General features: G+C 41.8%; 1 protein-coding gene across 7 annotated transcripts in view; it reads left to right on the top strand.

The window, feature by feature from the left end:
• cacna1ab (calcium channel, voltage-dependent, P/Q type, alpha 1A subunit, b) overlaps nt 1-23,888 on the top strand; it is a 217,067-nt gene that overhangs the window by 163,292 nt on the left and 29,887 nt on the right. For 6 of the 7 annotated variants that reach the window (XM_079553243.1, XM_079553241.1, XM_079553238.1 and 3 more), the window contains 3 exons: nt 7,013-7,118; nt 13,059-13,166; nt 17,710-17,813. In XM_079553243.1, coding sequence (XP_079409369.1) covers nt 7,013-7,118; nt 13,059-13,166; nt 17,710-17,813 — 318 coding nt within the window. The remainder of the gene's footprint in view (nt 1-7,012; nt 7,119-13,058; nt 13,167-17,709; nt 17,814-23,888) is intronic. The other variant, XM_079553239.1, reaches the window with a different exon arrangement.

Genomic DNA, 23,888 nt, shown 5'->3' with positions numbered 1-23,888 from the left:
GAAGACAGTGGTTCAGATGGAAGACAGTGGTTCAGATGGAAGACAGTGGTAGGTAAACGCTGACACTCTCCCATCACACTGCTGTGAATGAGTGAGTGGTTTGTTGATGCAAAGCGCTTTAAGCCTGATGGAGGTGAAAAAGCACTGTATAAGTCCATTCATCATCCCGCCTCAGCTGCACCGCTCTCCCCATAAAGCTTACCTCAGTCCCCGTCAGCCACAGAAAACTGCCTGTGCTCACGGCAGGAGTGCGTAAAGAGCAGCTCTGTTCGTGTCACAGCCCTGATCGCTTCTGTGTGGTGGAAAACCGGGTTGGACAAGATACAAGCGAGTATTCCTGCGTTTGCACCAAGTAGGTCCGGCAGAACTTGTTCCTCCTGGACTCCACCAGTTCCCAGCCCCAAAGTCCTGGCTCTGAACCAGCTGCAAGACATGTCACACCCACAGCAGGGCTAGCCTCCTAAGCACTGGGCACGGGACAGTATCCAACACTGGAGACACTTTGGGAAAGAGAAATAGTCAGTTTGTCTTTATCAACTTCTCCTGTGAGCTTACGTCAATGTTGGTCCAGTCTTCGTCTCGTTAGAAGTCTCCGCCCAGTGTCCTCTCTCTCTCTCTCTCTCTACACAGATCTATGTGTTTTCAAAGATATAAATATTCTCTTTGGTTAATTTTTTTGCCTTTTAAGTGTTGTCCCCCCCCTTCCTCTCTGCTCACTCTCCCCTTTTATCTGTGAAACCATCGCTCACCTCAGCTCTAACAACCGTCCCCCGACCAACTTTACAACCTGTCCAAAACAAACTCTCCCGCAATCCTGCCCACCTCTGTCAACCGCAGCCGTTTGGCATCGAGAGAGACCTTCATACTGCACAATTTGACTCATATCCAGGGATTTTAAAAACACGCAAAAGTTTAGCGTAAGAGTTGGATCCTGCGTGATTCGGAGGATACTCTCTTTGCGCGGTGCACGGCTGCTTGTGTGTGCAGACCCGCCGGGTTTAGATCCACCGCATGTGCATGTGTCTGGGGAGTCCTGTCGGTGTTTTACGGCTTCTTTCTTTCCGCATGTTCTTTTTGGGTTGCATGGCCGTGGCAGTAGTTGGCATGCCGCTCTGGATGTTCGGCCGATGCCCCTCCAGCCTGCCCACCCTCTTGGCTCGGGGCATGCCCAACACAAACACACCACACGCCCCCCTTCCCCCCCGCCATCCACCCGTGTGCCATAGTGAGTGCCCAACGCTCATGTTCGGAGGTAAACCCCATGGAAGCGTTTCCCCCGGATACGAACGGCAAGCGGCGCCCGCGCTTCCCGCTTCTATCCGCACGCCGCCGTCCATGGGTTTTACCCGGGATAGACTTGTAACAGACAGGGAACCTCCTTACAGGTAGGGGGAGCTCTATAGCAGACGCCTACGAATCAGCAGTCTCCTGCGACGCGAGCAGTGATACCGGTTTTTTTGTTTCCATTTAGCGATTAAATTGCGATTGGCTCGTCGCGCGATGTGGCTACTCTAGCTACGCTAACCGGAAGCTGCGAGCGCCAGTACTTCCTGTCCTAATTCACTTCCTGTTGAGATTCAGTTATAACGTCTGAAGCTTCTGCGGTGAAAAGCCAGTTTCTAGTAGATGATCACGTGGTGTGTTGAGCATAAAAATAAAGAGAAGAAATGGTGTTCGATCCAAACTATTTTTTTCCGATACTGTGGGTTTGAGTATCTGCCGATATCCGACGTCAAGAGACTTTTTTAAAATGGCTGCTGTGAGTGAAAAACATGAATGGTCCTCTTTACTCCATTGTCAGATCAACAAAGTTTAATCTTTTCTTACGGACGAGATGTTGCAGATAAATGATATATATTAATAAACTACTGGAAAACACATCACACAAAGATCACTGGACTTTTCTGCACTAAATGTCCTCGGGTGTAAGACTTTTAGCTTACGATGATCTGATCCGATCTGATCATTATAACTAAACTCATAAACTTAAATACTTGTTCACTCCAGCAGTGGCTATTTTATTTCATAAGATGATCCAATCATAATTTCTGCCCTAGCTTTGATTAGCTGACGTTAGCATTAGCATACTGTTGCTGCTGGAAGTTTGCGCGGCGATTGCGTTTGCAGAGGTTAAAACTATTCTCCAGGTTCTGAGCTTCAAAAGGAGGAGCAGCAGGTTCATATTCACTTATATTTAGTTGGTGAAAGTTGTGTATTTAAAACGCTGAGAGCCAAAACAGGTTCAGTATCAGATATTTGTAGCCAATACCCGATATAACCGTATCAGTTCAGTATCTGCTCCGATATCCAATACCAGTGTTTGATCAGTGCATCCTTTATCTAAGCGTATGCGGACAGTTAGCAAGCGGGCTAGTCCGGGAAGTGTCTTTCTACCTTCCAACCCAGTTACGCCATGATCCCGCCCCCGACAGTGTTCTTACCCCAACCTTAATCCAATGAGAATTCACTGGGGGCGTGGTTTCTGGTTGGTTAGTGCGAGACCGTCTGCTCCGGAGGGACGGTCTGTTGTGAGTTTGTGTAGATCTATGAGTTGGTTTGTCTAAAAATACAAATAATCCTAATCCTTAAAGTTAACCCTTAACTCCCACCTGAACCGAGCACATTTTCTCCAGTTTGGCTTTACCCCAATCCAAAAGCTTCTGGAAAAAAGGGGAGAAAATAGCAACAAAACTGAGACGAAAACAATGATGGAAATGTGACAAAAAAGTGACGAAAAATGTATGAAAAAGTGGCAAAAATGTCACAAGAAATTGACAAGAAATTGACACATAAATGACGAAAAAATGTGACAAAATGTGACAAAAAAATGACAAAAAAGTGACAAAAATTGATTAAAAATTGACAAAAAAATGACAAAAATTTGACAAAATGTGACAAAAAAATTACAAAAAATTGATTAAAAAAATGACAAAAAAATGACAAAAAAAATGTCAAAAATGTGACAAAAAATTGATGAAAAATTGATGAAAAATGGATGAAAAATTGATGAAAAATTGATGAAAAAATGACCAAAAAATGACAAAAAAATGACAAAAAAATGACAAAAAAATGACAAAAAAATGACAAAAAAATGACAAAAAAATTTACGAAAAAATGACAAAAATGTGACAAAAAATGACAAAAAAGTTACAAAAATGAGTTGAGCACCCCACAAAAAAATGTTGGAAAAAAACCTGATGACGTGAGGAAAAAGCTCCTCTGGGTTCAGGCGGGAGTTAACAGGTTAACCATTTCTCTGGCCCGAACCTTAATTTGTGTCATGATATCTCACGTTTTCACAGCAGTCCCTCCGGAGCAGAACATCTAGCACTAACCCTTTCTGGTTGTATGGCTGTATTTTTCCTATAGCTGTTAGCATTAGCCATCAAGCGTCCCAAATTACGAACAATCCAAATGTTTTACGCTGTTGTCAACTCCTCGACACGTTTAGGTCAAAGCCTCGTTAGAAATCCTTAATGAACGACCAGACCTTTTGAAACCTAAGATAAGAATGAGCAAGTGTTCTCCGAGCTAAATGCTTTTTGTGAACATCGCCTGATACTATGTTAATGAAACGTCTTACCTCGTCATACTTTAATATTGAACAGAAAACTCAGAGTCTTTATAAAGATCAGAGAGCTTGTCTTGCAGCTACAGGCTAAAGACAATTCAAAACCAGATCAGTTCATATTAGCAGCGTTATAACTCTTGCCTTTTGCTTCAAGACAAACTCTTTTATAAATCCAGACATATTTAATAAGTATTTTTCCCACGCAGTAACTATCATCTACAAGGAACTTACCGTCCACCGAAGATGGATTTAAGCTAACCTCAAACGGAAGCGAACACGGACAGGAAGCGCTGCCGCTAGCGACGCCAGGTTAGCCAAACTAGCGCAGCCACACCGCGCGACCAGCCAATTAAAAGCCTTAATTGCAGTCTGTGTGTTAGGGTCTGTGGGATCGGTGTATATCTGTCTCTACGGCGGGGTTTGTGTGGAAAACGAGATGTGTCAATGCGCCCCCAGCATTCACACATTTAGGGAACATGGGCACAGGTTGGGTCGGACGCCGCTTCGGCTCCGATTGTTCCTCCTCGTGGTTGGCGGCTCTCACGGTTGCTTTTAGCAGCAGATGGCGCTCATTTGGGAAGCTGTGCTGTCGAAGAGTATCACTGGCAAAGCAGGAGACGCAGTTTTTTGTTTTTTTTTAGTTTCAAAGCAAATAAAATCCAGGCTAATTGAAGAACTAAGGCGAGTTTAGCCCGTGCCTTCAGTGGGGTGCGTTCATGTGACGTCACAGCTTTCAATCCATGGGTTTCGAGTGATGCAAAAGGAAGGGTGTTGCCAAATCACACGTTTCTATCGATTAAATAATCCTTTAAATGCGGGAAAAGTCACGGAAAACCATGAATAAACCATGAATGATCAGTAGTGATGGGAAAATGAAGCAGTGGCTGGAGCTTCTTTTACCGTTGCCATCTGCTGTTGATTTGAAAGTATCACAGTTTACTTTTTCACGGCTGAAAGTTGAATTGAAGCATGTGCAAGTCAATGCAAGTGATGAGAATATTTCTAAAATATTGTAGAGCTGCATAAACCCAAAAGTTCTTAAAGGCCCTGTGTCTAATTTTTTTCTTTTTGTCGGGAAATCTCGCGTCCACCCCATGAATTTCATTGTACGAGTAGTAATTTATGCAAGTCTGAGTCGTACTTGTGGATGTTTTCTGGCATCTTTGGAGTCGCCCATATATGGTCATGTCCAAAGCAGCCAGAGGGAAAACAAAGAGGAAAAAGTGAACCTGCTTTAACAAATGCTGAGTTATTAAGAGAGACACAGAGAGGAGCAAAGTGATGGAGTAATGAAAAACGGACAATGCTAACCAGGAAGCTAATGTTAGTTTCATGCTACATATGCTAACGTTAGCTGCCGTTTTTTTGCTTCTACTGAACAATTTGTGCTGAAAAAACATCCACATGGACCCGATTTTGGCTTGACTTTATTTGTGTGTTAAATATGTTTAGGGTCGACAAGACAACGGCAAAAAACTGTGATTCCCCTGAGAGGTTTTCTTCCCCTCAGCTAAGCCACACCCCTTTGTATGACACGTTACTGAACCACGTTTTCTTCAAAAGGAAAATGTCACTGTCAACTTTACTTCAGGCCTGTCAAAGTAAACGCTTTAACTCACAATTAATCAAGACATAATTAACAAATGAATCATGGATTAGCTGCAAATCCCTGTCGTACGTGATGACCGTGTATCTGGAACGTGACAGAGGTGGTCAAAGTAAAAGTAATTCAGTATTTTCTGTAGAAAAAACAGATCTGTTGTGAAGTATGTTCTATGTCTCTTCAAAAACATAAAAGCTGTGCCAGAATTCCCCTCCGTACGGCAACACAACCGGGACAAACCTGTGTGAGTCAGTGTCAATGACAGAAAGTGAAGTAGCAAGTCCTCAACACAAATACCTTTTCAAATAAAGTACGGATCCTGAAAACCTCTTCACTTTGTCACTGACCACCTCTGCAGATAACAAACTTTTCACATCTACATTCAGGAAATAGTCATTGAAATGTGAGCAGATGCTTTAAGGCGAGACACTGTAGGTGAATAGGGGAAATAAATAAATGTAGAGATGTCAATTTGAAGCTTTTGCTGAACATCACAGATATAAATATGAGAAAAACATGTGTTGCACTTTTTCTGTCATTTTATGTTTTCCCATAAAAATAAGGCATTTTGAGCATTAAAATGGCCAAAATTGTCTATATTTTGGGCAACGAAACCAAAATAATGAATTGATCCAGATTAAATGGTTTTATTTTATTGACATATTAGTAACTAAGATTTTTTTCAGAGGGGATTTTGGATATTTTGTTTAGTTTTTCAATAAACTAATCATCAGTGAAAAAATCTGTAAAAACTCAAATTCCGCCTGTTTTTTTGGTTTCAAAGCTGAATAAATCAGGCTAGGAATTAGATATTAAAAAAACTGTCTGAAAAAACCTTCTAAACCTTGTTGTGTCTCAGCCTGTAAAGTGTGGAGTCTGTGGGAGCTTCTATAAGGGCTCAGGCTCTGCCCGAGTGCGGCTTCTCTCATTCAGAGAAAACCAGCCCTGAAGTTTTGTAGCGAGTGCGCATGCTCGGCCCGTTCTTCCACTTTTCCGCTCCAGCGTCTCGTAGGAGGAAAAACACCATATTTGGGTGAAAGCGTCATCACGGGGCCCCTTAGCAGGACACGTGGATGTCAAATCTGTCAATATTTATGAATGAAAACCCGCGGGAAAGACGGCCTTTCTACTTCCGGGTCGCCCCCACCTCGCAGACAAAACATCATCAAATAAACATCATCATTTTTATATCTGACATGAAAACTAAGGTGTAAAGGGAGGAAAACAGATACAAATCTCCACTTCCACCACTGCGGGAAACATCAATACTTTCACCTAAAGTGTCTCGCCTTAAGTGTTTATGTCGGACTAGTATCAATAATGAGTTTAATTCTTACAGTAAAATGAACTCTGGAACCTGTGATTCAAAAATATGAGTGGATCGACAGCACTTCTTTGTTTATGCAGTTCTTTACCTTGGCCTAAAGTCCGTAAAAACAACAGAAAACTATTGCAAAATGTACAACATAAAAGAACGAAAGGTCAAAATTAAGTATAGGGCCTTTAATTTACACCAAAAACAAATCTTTGGCTCGTGAGATTCCCTTTATTCCAGCCTCATTTGTCCCATCACTATCGAGCGAATGGAGAAGGGAAGTATTCTAAAGAGGCGTGGCTGAAGTGGCCGAGCGCCGCGGCCCTGGATCGCTCTGACGTCCAATGAAAAGACACCCCTGGAGCGTAAACGCCGTCCTAAACTCAGGCCGTGGTCTATGGAGCTCTCTCGACCCCCGCCCCCTCCCCGTTCCCCCCTCCCCCCCGTCCCGAGGCGCTCAGGTGTGTCCCAGGTGTGCAGGCCACGCCCCCCTGACCGCACCTTACCTGGCTACTCTCCACAGAGGCTGCTCAGGATGGACCTCCCGGTCGCCGACGACAACACGGTGCACTTCAACTCCACGCTGATGGCCCTGATCCGCACCGCGCTGGACATCAAGATCGCCAAGGGTACGAAGGGGGGTCCATTTACTCACATCAGTGCTCCTGTCAGACTGATGTTAGCATAGGCCTGCTGTAGTTAGACTGATGATAGTAGATGTTAGCATAGGCCTGCTGTAGTTAGACTGATGATAGTAGATGTTAGCATAGGCCTGCTGTAGTTAGACTGATGATAGTAGATGTTAGCATAGGCCTGCTGTAGTTAGACTGACGATAGTAGATGTTAGCATAGGCCTGCTGTAGTTAGACTGATGTTAGCATAGGCCTGCTGTAATTAGACTGATGATAGTAGATGTTAGCATAGGCTCTGCTGTAGTTAGACTGATGATAGTAGATGTTAACATAGGCCTGCTGTAGTTAGACTGATGATAGTAGATGTTAGCATAGGCCTGCTGTAGTTAGACTGATGATAGTAGATGTTAGCATAAGCCTGCTGTAGTTAGACTGATGATAGTAGATGTTAGCATAGGCCTGCTGTAGTTAGACTGATGATAGTAGATGTTAGCATAGGCCTGCTGTAGTTAGTCTGATGACAGTAGATGTTAGCATAGGCCTGCTGTAGTTAGTCTGATGACAGTAGATGTTAGCATAAGCCTGCTGTAGTTAGACTGATGATAGTAGATGTTAGCATAGGCCTGCTGTAGTTAGACTGATGATAGTAGATGTTAGCATAGGCCTGCTGTAGTTAGTCTGATGACAGTAGATGTTAGCATAAGCCTGCTGTAGTTAGACTGACCATAGTAGATGTTAGCATAGGCCTGCTGTAGTTAGACTGACCATAGTAGATGTTAGCATAGGCCTGCTGTAGTTAGACTGATGTTAGCATAAGCCTGCTGTAGTTAGACTGACCATAGTAGATGTTAGCATAGGCCTGCTGTAGTTAGACTGATGTCAGCATAAGCCTGCTGTAGTTAGACTGACCATAGTAGATGTTAGCATAAGCCTGCTGTAGTTAGACTGACCATAGTAGATGTTAGCATAGGCCTGCTGTAGTTAGACTGACCATAGTAGATGTTAGCATAGGCCTGCTGTAGTTAGACTGACCATAGTAGATGTTAGCATAAGCCTGCTGTAGTTAGACTGACCATAGTAGATGTTAGCATAGGCCTGCTGTAGTTAGACTGATGTTAGCATAAGCCTGCTGTAGTTAGACTGACCATAGTAGATGTTAGCATAGGCCTGCTGTAGTTAGACTGATGTTAGCATAAGCCTGCTGTAGTTAGACTGATGATAGTAGATGTTAGCATAGGCCTGCTGTAGTTAGACTGATGACAGTAGATGTTAGCATAGGCCTGCTGTAGTTAGACTGATGATAGTAGATGTTAACATAGGCCTGCTGTAGTTAGACTGATGTTAACATAGGCCTGCTGTAGTTAGACTGACCATAGTAGATGTTAGCATAGACCTGCTGTAGTTAGACCTGATGATAGTAGATGTTAGCATAGGCCTGCTGTAGTTAGACTGATGATAGTAGATGTTAGCATAGGCCTGCTGTAGTTAGACTGATGTTAGTAGATGTTAACATAGGCCTGCTGTAGTTAGACTGACCATAGTAGATGTTAGCATAGGCCTGCTGTAGTTAGACTGATGTTAGTAGATGTTAGCATAGGCCTGCTGTAGTTAGACTGACCATAGTAGATGTTAGCATAGACCTGCTGTAGTTAGACTGATGAGAGTAGATGTTAGCATAGGCCTGCTGTAGTTAGACTGATGATAGTAGATGTTAGCATAGGCCTGCTGTAGTTAGACTGACCATAGTAGATGTTAGCATAGGCCTGCTGTAGTTAGACTGACCATAGTAGATGTTAGCATAGGCCTGCTGTAGTTAGACTGATGATAGTAGATGTTAGCATAGGCCTGCTGTAGTTAGACTGATGATAGTAGATGTTAGCATAGGCCTGCTGTAGTTAGACTGATGATAGTAGATGTTAACATAGGCCTGCTGTAGTTAGACTGATGATAGTAGATGTTAGCATAGGCCTGCTGTAGTTAGACTGATGATAGTAGATGTTAGCATAGGCCTGCTGTAGTTAGACTGATGTTAGCTTAGGCCTGCTGTAGTTAGACTGATGATAGTAGATGTTAGCATAGGCCTGCTGTAGTTAGACTGACCATAGTAGATGTTAGCATAGGCCTGCTGTAGTTAGACTGACCATAGTAGATGTTAGCATAGGCCTGCTGTAGTTAGACTGATGATAGTAGATGTTAGCATAGGCCTGCTGTAGTTAGACTGATGATAGTAGATGTTAGCATAGGCCTGCTGTAGTTAGACTGATGATAGTAGATGTTAGCATAGGCCTGCTGTAGTTAGACTGATGTTAGTAGATGTTAGCATAGGCCTGCTGTAGTTAGACTGACCATAGTAGATGTTAGCATAGACCTGCTGTAGTTAGACTGATGATAGTAGATGTTAGCATAGGCCTGCTGTAGTTAGACTGATGATAGTAGATGTTAGCATAGGCCTGCTGTAGTTAGACTGATGTTAGTAGATGTTAGCATAGGCCTGCTGTAGTTAGACTGACCATAGTAGATGTTAGCATAGACCTGCTGTAGTTAGACTGATGATAGTAGATGTTAGCATAGGCCTGCTGTAGTTAGACTGATGATAGTAGATGTTAGCATAGGCCTGCTGTAGTTAGACTGACCATAGTAGATGTTAGCATAGGCCTGCTGTAGTTAGACTGACCATAGTAGATGTTAGCATAGGCCTGCTGTAGTTAGACTGATGATAGTAGATGTTAGCATAGGCCTGCTGTAGTTAGACTGATGATAGTAGATGTTAGCATAGGCCTGCTGTAGTTAGACTGATGATAGTAGATGTTAACATAGGCCTGCTGTAGTTAGACTGATGATAGTAGATGTTAGCATAGGCCTGCTGTAGTTAGACTGATGATAGTAGATGTTAGCATAGGCCTGCTGTAGTTAGACTGATGATAGTAGATGTTAGCATAGGCCTGCTGTAGTTAGACTGACCATAGTAGATGTTAGCATAGGCCTGCTGTAGTTAGACTGACCATAGTAGATGTTAGCATAGGCCTGCTGTAGGTAGACTGACCATAGTAGATGTTAGCATAGGCCTGCTGTAGTTAGACTGATGATAGTAGATGTTAGCATAGGCCTGCTGTAGTTAGACTGATGATAGTAGATGTTAGCATAGGCCTGCTGTAGTTAGACTGATGATAGTAGATGTTAGCATAGGCCTGCTGTAGTTAGACTGACCATAGTAGATGTTAGCATAGGCCTGCTGTAGTTAGACTGATGATAGTAGATGTTAGCATAGGCCTGCTGTAGTTAGACTGATGTTAGTAGATGCTAGCATAGGCCTGCTGTAGTTAGACTGACCATAGTAGATGTTAGCATAGGCCTGCTGTAGTTAGACTGATGATAGTAGATGTTAGCATAGGCCTGCTGTAGTTAGACTGATGATAGTAGATGTTAGCATAGGCCTGCTCTAGTTAGACTGATGATAGTAGATGTTAGCATAGGCCTGCTGTAGTTAGACTGATGATAGTAGATGTTAGCATAGGCCTGCTGTAGTTAGACTGATGATAGTAGATGTTAGCATAGGCCTGCTGTAGTTAGACTGACCATAGTAGATGTTAGCATAGACCTGCTGTAGTTAGACTGATGATAGTAGATGTTAGCATAGGCCTGCTGTAGTTAGACTGATGATAGTAGATGTTAGCATAGGCCTGCTGTAGTTAGACTGACCATAGTAGATGTTAGCATAGGCCTGCTGTAGTTAGACTGACCATAGTAGATGTTAGCATAGGCCTGCTGTAGTTAGACTGATGATAGTAGATGTTAGCATAGGCCTGCTGTAGTTAGACTGATGATAGTAGATGTTAGCATAGGCCTGCTGTAGTTAGACTGATGATAGTAGATGTTAACATAGGCCTGCTGTAGTTAGACTGATGATAGTAGATGTTAGCATAGGCCTGCTGTAGTTAGACTGATGATAGTAGATGTTAGCATAGGCCTGCTGTAGTTAGACTGATGATAGTAGATGTTAGCATAGGCCTGCTGTAGTTAGACTGACCATAGTAGATGTTAGCATAGGCCTGCTGTAGTTAGACTGACCATAGTAGATGTTAGCATAGGCCTGCTGTAGGTAGACTGACCATAGTAGATGTTAGCATAGGCCTGCTGTAGTTAGACTGATGATAGTAGATGTTAGCATAGGCCTGCTGTAGTTAGACTGATGATAGTAGATGTTAGCATAGGCCTGCTGTAGTTAGACTGATGATAGTAGATGTTAGCATAGGCCTGCTGTAGTTAGACTGACCATAGTAGATGTTAGCATAGGCCTGCTGTAGTTAGACTGATGATAGTAGATGTTAGCATAGGCCTGCTGTAGTTAGACTGATGTTAGTAGATGCTAGCATAGGCCTGCTGTAGTTAGACTGACCATAGTAGATGTTAGCATAGGCCTGCTGTAGTTAGACTGATGATAGTAGATGTTAGCATAGGCCTGCTGTAGTTAGACTGATGATAGTAGATGTTAGCATAGGCCTGCTCTAGTTAGACTGATGATAGTAGATGTTAGCATAGGCCTGCTGTAGTTAGACTGATGATAGTAGATGTTAGCATAGGCCTGCTGTAGTTAGACTGATGATAGTAGATGTTAGCATAGGCCTGCTGTAGTTAGACTGATGATAGTAGATGTTAGCATAGGCCTGCTGTAGTTAGACTGATGATAGTAGATGTTAGCATAGGCCTGCTGTAGTTAGACTGATGATAGTAGATGTTAGCATAGGCCTGCTGTAGTTAGACTGATGATAGTAGATGTTAGCATAGGCCTGCTGTAGGTAGACTGACCATAGTAGATGTTAGCATAGGCCTGCTGTAGTTAGACTGATGATAGTAGATGTTAGCATAGGCCTGCTGTAGGTAGACTGATGATAGTAGATGTTAGCATAGGCCTGCTGTAGGTAGACTGACCATAGTAGATGTTAGCATAGGCCTGCTGTAGTTAGACTGATGATAGTAGATGTTAGCATAGGCCTGCTGTAGTTAGACTGATGATAGTAGATGTTAGCATAGGCCTGCTGTAGTTAGACTGATGATAGTAGATGTTATCATAGGCCTGCTGTAGTTAGACTGACCATAGTAGATGTTAGCATAGGCCTGCTGTAGTTAGACTGATGATAGTAGATGTTATCATAGGCCTGCTGTAGTTAGACTGATGATAGTAGATGTTAGCATAGGCCTGCTGTAGTTAGACTGATGATAGTAGATGTTATCATAGGCCTGCTGTAGTTAGACTGATGATAGTAGATGTTAGCATAGGCCTGCTGTAGTTAGACTGACCATAGTAGATGTTAGCATAGGCCTGCTGTAGTTAGACTGATGAAAGTAGATGTTAGCATAGGCCTGCTGTAGTTAGACTGATGATAGTAGATGTTAGCATAGGCCTGCTGTAGTTAGACTGATGATAGTAGATGTTAGCATAGGCCTGCTGTAGTTAGACTGATGATAGTAGATGTTAGCATAGGCCTGCTGTAGTTAGACTGACCATAGTAGATGTTAGCATAGGCCTGCTGTAGTTAGACTGATGATAGTAGATGTTAGCATAGGCCTGCTGTAGTTAGACTGATGATAGTAGATGTTAGCATAGGCCTGCTGTAGTTAGACTGTGTGTTTTCTGACGATGTCACTAACCTCTCCTCTTTCTGGCTGAATGTGCCCGTGGGCGGATGTGTCTGGTCCATGTGGGCGGATGTGTCTGGTCCATGTGGGCGGATGTGTCTGGTCCATGTCTCGTGCCGATCGTTCGTGCTTCTTCTTCCATTTCTTTCGTCTTGTTTTTTGACCCGGTCCATCTCGTGCCTTTTTTCTGTGACTGGATGTGTCACCTTTGGGTTTGTCTGTCCTCCTGTCTGTGTCTTCCATGTGAATGAATGGTGGGGGGTTTGTGTTTTGATGCGGGCGGGGGTCACGGGGCGTCAGGAGGGGCAGATAAGCACCAAATGGACGCAGAGCTCAGAAAAGAGATGATGGCTATTTGGCCGAACCTGTCGCAGAAGACGCTGGACCTGCTGGTGACGCCGCACAAGGGTAAGTTTCTACTGAAGCTCCGGCCTGTGTTTCTGAACTCACTTCACCACGAGAGGAAAGCTTCTACCGACATCTGTGTCCGCTCTGCACCCCCTGATCAGACCACGCCCACAGCACGCAGCAGAAACACGCTACATACACTGCACACGTGACCACACCGCGTGACCACACCAGGCTCGAGTCTTGGAACAACATCTGCACCTGAGTCGCTCCTACAGACTCCACACTTCACAGAGTCAGACCCGCTCACGCCTCTGGTACTTATGACTCTGGCGGCGGCGGCGGAGGTCACGTGTTCACATCCATATACTTATTTAGATCCATACGTTATTTTGATTTGATGCAACGATCAATGTCGAGGCTAATGGATACACTGCAAAAAGTACCCCACTAAAAACAAGGACGTTTTGTCTTGTTTTAAGGAACACATTCTGCCAATGGGGTAAAGCATTGTTTTCTTGCTAAGAATTCTTATTTCCAGAATATTTTTCTTTCATAAAACAAGAAAGAAACACTCAATTTAAGCAAATAAATAACTAGAATTAAGCAAAATGTCCTCAGAAAACGGAATAATTTAAGAAAAACATTCTTATTTAGTGAAAAATTGTGGATATTTTACTTAAATGTTGCTTGATTTAAGTCAAATGTTCTAAATTTCACACATTTTTGAGCAAAATGTTCTTAATAAATACTAATATTTAAGGAAAGTATTGCCCGGAGACCCGCCTCCATGATGTGGAGCCAGGCTGATGGTCAGAATCACCTTTTGTACATGTTTTTAGTGGTAGACACGGGGAGAACATGCTCCACACAGAAAGGCCCCGTCCTGGTGGGAATCGAACCCGGGACCTTCTAGCTGTGAAGCTGAGGCTCTAACCGCTGTGCCACCGAGCCGCCCACTTTAAAGAATGGAATGTTTTATCTCTCTGTGAGAAGCAGTTCTTACATTAAGAGTTGTTGATCTGAGTTTTCCTAAAATAAGAAAAAAATATTATTTGTCTAAAACTGAAGATTCAAAAAGTTTTTCTTTCTTGTTAAGAGAAAAACTAGCATGTTTTTAGTAAATTTATCTGAACAAGAAAATGGCCAGATTTTATTTCCTAAAACAAGATTTTTTTTTCTCAAGAAAACTTTGCTCAGCAAAACATTATTACTTTTTAGGGAAAAAAATAAGAACTTATTTCTTAAAGTAAGACTTTTTTTACTTGCTTAGAATCCACTTTTTGCAGTGTATAAAGTAGTTATAAAGGAGTAAATAAATTATAAACGCTATAGGCTCTTTAATCATAGCCTGTATTTACACAGGACCTGCTCACACTGGTCATTATTAGCTGTATTTACACAGGACCTGCTCACACTGGTCATTATTAGCTGTATTTACACAGGACCTGCTCACACTGGTCATTCAGCAGCTGTATTTACACAGGACCTGCTCACACTGGTCATTATTCCACTTCAGCAGCTGTATTTACACAGGACCTGCTCACACTGGTCATTATTCCACTACAGCAGCTGTATTTACACAGGACCTGCTCACACTGGTCATTCAGCAGCTGTATTCACACACACAGCTGCACTCTGACCCCTCCTCACACTCGTCTGCATCAGGGGGTGTCGCTATAGAAGATCCTCTATAGAAGTCTTTTCACTACAGTTAGCTGCATCGAAATAGCCTCAGCAAAGACTGGACGGTGCATGTACATTCAATCTGTGCATGATAGATCCTAATAGATCAAATATGTCGTAGACCGTACGTGCTGGGGGGCGGAGCCTCTGTAATAAACAGCATGCCGTTTCCAAAAACAAAGCTCACATTTTTCCAACTTTAAATGTTTCACTGTTTCACCAAACTCTGGGGATGAATCCGGAGTTTTTGGAAAAATGCTGAGCTGGTGTTTTTGAGTCTTTTCTTTTTGCACCGTGACGATCGTAATGGTTCCCCCCGACCCCCCCCAGCTCAGCGTTAAGTTAAATTTAAGTCTGATATAAATGAATGCATTAGAGGTGAGAGGAGCATCTGCCTGTGAAAAGACGACCGCTTTGTGCTGTTGAAATGTGGAATTGTAAAAGTGTGTTTTCACCACAGAGGCAGAGCAGCGGCAGTGTTTCCCACACACAGGAGCAGCCTTTGCATTTCATATTTCATTATATTTATATTTATATATATATATATTTTGTGTGGAGATAGTTTTATCAAATGGTCTGAATCTCCTGATCTGCATAAACCTCTATCGGCTTGTTGCACAATGTGGCTACGCTAGTTCCTCTGAGCTGAAGCTGTGGGCGCTAGCACTTCCTGTTCGTATTCATTTCCATTAAGATGAGCTTAGACCAGTGAGTTCCTGGTAGAAATATTTCCATAGACGAGAAGCTAAAGGCTAATTTAAACTCTGTAACTCCCGCCTGAACCGAGAGGATCTTTTTTTCCTCACGTCAGATTTTTTTTTTCCATTATTTTTTTGTTGAGTATTTAACTCATTTTTGAAACTTTTTTGTTAATTTTTTTGTCACTTTTTTTTTTTTTTTCATTTTTTCGTCAATTTTTTATCACATTTGTGTCGCATTTTTGTAACTTTTTCATCAATTTATCGTCCCTTTTTTGACAATTTTTTATCACATTTTTGTATTTTTTTGTCACATTTTTGGTCAAATTTTTATCACATTTTGGTAATTTTTTCTTCAATTTTTTGTCAATTTCTTGTGACATTTTTGCCACTTTTTCATCAATTTTTCGTCCCTTTTTTGTCCATTTTTTAACACATTTTTGTAATTTTCTTTTCACACAACTTGAAATAGTGCCTTTATATATATTTTTATAGCATGTTAGCCTTTAGCTTCAAGACAAACTATCAATCCTTCATGATCACAGGCGTCTCTGATCTGAACTTCATGATTTGAACACAGTAAATGATCGTCTACCGGGAACTCACCGCCCACAACATAATCTTTGGAAAATATGATTATTATTCCAGGAAAAGAAAACAGACAGGAAGTCCAGGCGCTCACACCTTCAGGTCAGAGGAACTAGCATAGCCACACCGAGCAACAAGCCAATTACTTTTACCAAGAGAAGTTCAGCATTTTGGTTCAGCAGTGCAGTGTTTTTACCGTCACGGAGACTGTTTGACTGTTTGCTGGAAAAAATGAAATCTTATCTTAGACAAAAGTGCCTTAAAAGTGCTTGAAATAAGACTTTTAATGCTGCTTTAATGCGGTTTTGACTTGAAACACGATTGCCAATGGAACTAGACATATTTTTCTTGTCTGTGACCATTTTGTCTCCGTTTTTTTTGTCTTATTTTAAGCGTTCAAGTTGATTTATCTTATTTTATGCAAATTAATGCTTGTTCCATTGGCAATTTTATTTCAAGATGAGTCGAGACCGAGTCAAAACCAGCATTAAAAGTCTTATTTCAAGTACAAATAATGACGGGGTGAAGTTTGCCTTTTACTATGACTTGTTGTGTATTGACCGTACACATCATGCACAAATTAGTACTTTTCCAAAATACTTTAAAAACAAAAAAAGCTCTATATTTATGAAGGAGTCAGTTCTAAGCAGAGTTTACATCTGAATGTGTGACTTAAATCCATTGATTGTTGGCTGCAGTTTGACGGGAGCCTGGTTATCGTAACAGCTCAGATTCTCTAAACTCCAGTAACTGTTGTATTTTTGCAAAAGTCATTTTAATCAGAATTTATGAAACTTTGATGAACTGAGTGTTTACAGACATTTAAGTTCAGAAACCCTGATGTCTCGAGGATTTAAAGCAGCGAGTTCTGATTCTGACACTCAGGGTTTGAACATCTGCCGACACGTGACTTTTCGGATAAATAAATATAATTACAGTTAGCAGTAAGCATTAACAAAGAGACACATTATTACTCCAGCAGTGTGAATTTCATCGACTAAAATATGTCTTAATTTTAGTCAAAGTGATGTTTTTGAAGACTAAAATTGGACTAAATAGAAATGAAAAGGAGAGACTAAAATCCTCACCGTCTGAAAGAGCCTCAGATCATGTGAGCAGCTCCGTGAAGCAGAGGAACCAGATCAAATATGATTATAATGAATATTAGAAATGCAAAGTCCACTACATTTGTCTTAAAGAGACTATACAGGGTTTAAACATGTTAAAACTAAAGTATTTTCCTCCCCCACATGTTCCTCCATGTCCTAATGTGTAGAAGATCAGACCTGTTCTGTCTGAAGCGCCGTCATGCACGAGCTTAATACAGAAGCTGCAGTTACGCATAAGACCTGAGGTGGCAGTAGTGAGTATAAAATGGCGAACTTGCATCTAACCCCTTAAAATGCAGATTTAGTCTTTTTTTTTTTTACTAAATCTTGAATAAAATTGAATTGCATTTTCGACTAGATGTTCGTTTAGACCCCCGCGCTGCTCTGCCTCCCGGTGCCTGGTACTGCTGTTGTTGTTGTTGTTGTTGTTGTTGTGTCTCTGTCCCGCCCCCCCCCCCCCCCCGCGCTCAGGGTTCATTACTCGAAGGGTCTAATGGGGCAGGTAACTCTTCACTTTCTCAGCAGCGACAGACCTCACAGTAGGCAAGATCTACGCCGCCATGATGATCATGGAGTACTACCGGCAGAGCAAGATGAAGAAGCTGCAGACGCTCAGGGAGGAGCAGGTAACGCCGCAGACACGCCCACAGACACGCCCACAGACACGCCCACACACCCGGCCTGCGGGCACTTTGAAAACAGAGGGGGCGGGGTCTGCATCTGCTCGTGCCGTGGGCGGGGTTAAAGCTCCCATGTTGTGCTTTTTCACAGGTCAGAGTTCACAGATAATAGTTCTAACATTGTTTCGAGGCTCTCGGCTTTTCCGGCCTGTTGACCTTTTGACCTTACACAAGCAGTTAGCATGTAGCTCAGAGACGCTAATTTCCATTTAAAGTAGAATCTCCAAAGGTCTGAACATTCATTAATGTTTCCATTCTAATGCTAACGGCTATAGGAAAATACATTGAGCAGGCTAATGCTAACGGCTATAGGAAAATACATTGAGCAGGCTAATGCTAATGGCTATAGGAAAATACATTGAGCAGGCTAATGCTAACGGCTATAGGAAAATACATTGAGCAGGCTAATGCTAACGGCTATAGGAAAATACATAGAGCAGGCTAATGCTAACGGCTATAGGATAATATATAGAGCAGGCTAATGCTAACCGCTATAGGAAAATACATAGAGCAGGCTAATGCTAACGGCTATAGGAAAATATATAGAGCAGGCTAATGCTAACGGCTATAGGAAAATACATTGAGCAGGCTAATGCTAACGGCTATAGGAAAATACATTGAGCAGGCTAATGCTAACGGCTATAGGAAAATACATTGAGCAGGCTAATGCTAACGGCTATAGGAAAATACATTGAGCAGGCTAATGCTAACGGCTATAGGAAAATACATTGAGCAGGCTAATGCTAACGGCTATAGGAAAGTACATTGAGTAGGCTAATGCTAACGGCTATAGGAAAATACATTGAGCAGGCTAATGCTAACGGCTATAGGAAAATACATTGAGCAGGCTAATGCTAACGGCTATAGGAAAGTACATTGAGCAGGCTAATGCTAACGGCTATAGGAAAATACATTGAGCTGGCTAGTGCTAACGGCTATAGGAAAGTACATAGAGCAGGCTAATGCTAACGGCTATAGGAAAGTACATAGAGCAGGCTAATGCTAACGGCTATAGGAAAATACAGTGAGCAGACTAATGCTAACGGCTATAGGAAAGTACATAGAGCAGGCTAATGCTAACGGCTATAGGAAAGTACATTGAGCAGGCTAATGCTAACGGCTATAGGAAAATACAGTGAGCAGACTAATGCTAACGGCTATAGGAAAGTACATAGAGCAGGCTAATGCTAACGGCTATAGGAAAGTACATAGAGCAGGCTAATGCTAACGGCTATAGGAAAATACATAGAGCAGGCTAATGCTAACGGCTATAGGAAAATACATAGAGCAGGCTAATGCTAACGGCTATAGGAAAATACATTGAGCAGGCTAATGCTAGCGGCTATAGGAAAGTACATTGAGCAGGCTAATGCTAGCGGCTATAGGAAAATACATAAAGCAGGGTAATGCTAACCGCTATAGGAAAGTACATTGAGCAGGCTAATGCTAATGGCTATAGGAAAGTACATTGAGCAGGGTAATGCTAACGGCTATAGGAAAGTACATTGAGCAGGCTAATGCTAATGGCTATAGGAAAGTACATTGAGCAGGCTAATGCTAACGGCTATAGGAAAGTACATTGAGCAGGCTAATGCTAACGGCTATAGGAAAGTACATTGAGCAGGCTAATGCTAACGGCTATAGGAAAGTACATTGAGCAGGCTAATGCTAACGGCTATAGGAAAGTACATTGAGCAGGCTAATGCTAACGGTTATAGGAAAGTACATTGAGCAGGCTAATGCTAACGGTTATAGGAAAATACATTGAGCAGGCTAATGCTAACGGCTATAGGAAAATACATTGAGCAGGCTAATGCTAACGGCTATAGGAAAGTACATAGAGCAGGCTAATGCTAACAGCTATAGGAAAATACATAGAGCAGGCTAATGCTAACAGTTATAGGAAAGTACATTGAGCAGGCTAATGCTAACGGCTATAGGAAAATACATTGAGCAGGCTAATGCTAACGGCTATAGGAAAATACATAGAGCAGGCTAATGCTAACGGCTATAGGAAAGTACATTGAGCAGGCTAATGCTAACCGCTATAGGAAAATACATAGAGCAGGCTAATGCTAACGGTTATAGGAAAGTACATTGAGCAGGCTAATGCTAACGGTTATAGGAAAATACATTGAGCAGGCTAATGCTAACGGCTATAGGAAAATACATTGAGCAGGCTAATGCTAACGGCTATAGGAAAGTACATAGAGCAGGCTAATGCTAACAGCTATAGGAAAATACATAGAGCAGGCTAATGCTAACAGTTATAGGAAAGTACATTGAGCAGGCTAATGCTAACGGCTATAGGAAAATACAGTGAGCAGACTAATGCTAACGGCTATAGGAAAGTACATAGAGCAGGCTAATGCTAACAGCTATAGGAAAATACATAGAGCAGGCTAATGCTAACGGCTATAGGAAAGTACATAGAGCAGGCTAATGCTAACAGTTATAGGAAAGTACATTGAGCAGGCTAATGCTAACGGCTATAGGAAAGTACATTGAGCAGGCTAATGCTAACGGCTATAGGAAAATACATTGAGCAGGCTAATGCTAACGGTTATAGGAAAATACATTGAGCAGGCTAATGCTAACGGCTATAGGAAAATACATTGAGCAGGCTAATGCTAACGGCTATAGGAAAATACATTGAGTAGGCTAATGCTAACGGCTATAGGAAAATACATTGAGCAGGCTAATGCTAACCGCTATAGGAAAGTACATTGAGCAGGCTAATGCTAACCGCTATAGGAAAATACAGTGAGCAGGCTAATGCTAACCGCTATAGGAAAGTACATTGAGCAGGCTAATGCTAGCGGCTATAGGAAAATACATTGAGCAGGCTAATGCTAACGGCTATAGGAAAATACATTGAGTAGGCTAATGCTAACGGCTATAGGAAAATACATTGAGCAGACTAATGCTAACGGCTATAGGAAAATACATTGAGCAGGCTAATGCTAACGGCTATAGGAAAATACATTGAGCAGGCTAATACTAACGGCTATAGGAAAGTACATTGAGCAGGCTAATGCTAACGGCTATAGGAAAATACATAGAGCAGGCTAATGCTAACGGCTATAGGAAAATACATAGAGCAGGCTAATGCTAACGGCTATAGGAAAATACATAGAGCAGGCTAATGCTAAAGGCTATAGGAAAGTACATTGAGCAGGCTAATGCTAACGGCTATAGGAAAATACATTGAGCAGGCTAATGCTAACGGCTATAGGAAAATACATAGAGCAGGCTAATGCTAACGGCTATGGGAAAGTACATTGCACAGGCTAATGCTAACGGCTATAGGAAAATACATTGAGCAGGCTAATGCTAACGGCTGTAGGAAAATACATAGAGCAGGCTAATGCTAACGGCTATAGGAAAGTACATTGAGCAGGCTAATGCTAACGGCTATAGGAAAATACAGTGAGCAGACTAATGCTAACAGCTATAGGAAAGTACATAGATTAGGCTAATGCTAACGGCTATAGGAAAATACAGTGAGCAGACTAATGCTAACGGCTATAGGAAAGTACATAGAGCAGGCTAATGCTAACAGCTATAGGAAAATACATAGAGCAGGCTAATGCTAACGGCTATAGGAAAGTACATTGAGCAGGCTAATGCTAACGGCTATAGGAAAATACATTGAGCAGGCTAATGCTAACGGCTATAGGAAAATACATAGAGCAGGCTAATGCTAACGGCTATAGGAAAATACAGAGAGCAGGCTAATGCTAGCGGCTATAGGAAAATACATTGAGCAGGCTAATGCTAACGGCTATAGGAAAGTACATTGAGCAGGCTAATGCTAACGGCTATAGGAAAATACATAGAGCAGGCTAATGCTAACGGCTATAGGAAAGTACATAGAGCAGGCTAATGCTAACGGCTATAGGAAAGTACATTGAGCAGGCTAATGCTAACGGCTATAGGAAAGTACATAGAGCAGGCTAATGCTAACGGCTATAGGAAAGTACATAGAGCAGACTAATGCTAACGGCTATAGGAAAGTACATTGAGCAGGCTAATGCTAACGGCTATAGGAAAAATACATAGAGCAGGGTAATGCTAACGGCTATAGGAAAAATACATAGAGCAGACTAATGCTAACGGCTATAGGAAAGTACATTGAGTAGGCTAATGCTAACCGCTATAGGAAAGTACATAGAGCAGACTAATGCTAACGGCTATAGGAAAGTACATTGAGTAGGCTAATGCTAACGGCTATAGGAAAGTACATTGAGCAGGCTAATGCTAACGGCTATAGGAAAGTACATTGAGCAGGCTAATGCTAACGGCTATAGGAAAAATACATAGAGCAGGCTAATGCTAACGGCTATAGGAAAATACATTGAGCAGGCTAATGCTAACGGCTATAGGAAAATACATAGAGCAGGCTAATGCTAACGGCTATAGGAAAATACATTGAGCAGGCTAATGCTAACGGCTATAGGAAAGTACATTGAGCAGGCTAATGCTAACGGCTATAGGAAAATACATAGAGCAGGCTAATGCTAACGGCTATAGGAAAGTACATTGAGCAGGCTAATGCTAACGGCTATAGGAAAATACATTGAGCAGGCTAATGCTAACGGCTATAGGAAAATACATAGAGCAGGCTAATGCTAACGGCTATAGGAAAATACATTGAGCAGGCTATTGTTAACGGCTATAGGAAAATACATTGAGCAGGCTAATGCTAACGGCTATAGGAAAGTACATTGAGCAGGCTAATGCTAACGGCTATAGGAAAGTACATTGAGCAGGCTAATGCTAACGGCTATAGGAAAATACATAGAGCAGGCTAATGCTAACGGCTATAGGAAAGTACATAGAGCAGGCTAATGCTAACGGCTATAGGAAAGTACATTGAGCAGGCTAATGCTAACGGCTATAGGAAAATACATAGAGCAGGCTAATGCTAACGGCGATAGGAAAGTACATTGAGAAAGTACTGTTGAGGTGTATTTCTGACACCGAGGCGATATTATAATTATATTATATATAAATGCGTTAAAGTGAATAAGTGGAATCAGCACAACGCGGGACCTTTAAAGAGATGGTTTGGGAATGTTGACACCGTTTGGCAATGGAAGTAACTCGATGATTTTTCATGCATTAACGTCCAAAACGAGCACTTCCTTTGGCAACGAGCCTGAGCATCGTTTAACCTGAGCAGGAGTGGCTTTGAGAGTTCTGTCAGTGGTGCCCCCTGTCTGTGTGGATGAATGACTGCTCTTCTGTGTCTCCACGTGGAGGCGGCGCCACTTATCTTTAAAGGGTCATAACTGCAACTTATAGCCTGAAGACTTAAAGGGAAAAGTGTTGATTAATGACCGTGGTCCAGCTAGTTTTCTCTCTTCACAAGTACTGACGTGTTTGGTATCCACGTGTAGCAGGAAAGGCTGTGACCGAGATGACGCTGTAATCCAAATATGGTCATTTCCTTTGTGGGAGAGGCAGCGGCTAAAGAGCGGAGAAATATACACATTTTTACATACAAACTTAAAACGGAAAATACAGAGAGGCATCTAAGATATACCTTTAACCCCTTAACTCCCACCGGAACCCAGCACATGTTCTCCAGTTTGGCTTTACCCCAATCCAAAAGCTTCTGGACAAAAGCTGTGAAAATAGCAACAAAACTGAGATGAAAACAATGATGGAAATGTGACAAAAAAGTGAGAAAACATTGGCAAAAAAGTGTGAAAAATGTATGAAAAAGTGGCAAAAATGTCACAAGAAATTGACAAAAAAGGGTCGAAAAAATGACCAAAAATTTGTTACAAAAATGACGAAAAAAGAAAAAAAATGACAAAAAAATGACAAAAAATTGAAGAAAAAATGACAAAAATGTGACAAAAAAATGACAAAAATGTGACAAAAATGTGACAAAAAATGACAAAAAAATGACCAAAAAAATGACAAAAAAATTTGACAAAAAAATGGCAAAAATTAAAAAAAATTGACAAAAAATTGAAGAAAAAATGACAAAAAATTGAAGAAAAAATGACA

The sequence above is a fragment of the Gobius niger genome (assembly GCF_951799975.1).
Source record: "Gobius niger genome assembly, chromosome: 3".
Taxonomy (NCBI): Eukaryota; Metazoa; Chordata; class Actinopteri; order Gobiiformes; family Gobiidae; genus Gobius; species Gobius niger.
This window is presented reverse-complemented; position numbering and strand designations above follow the sequence as displayed.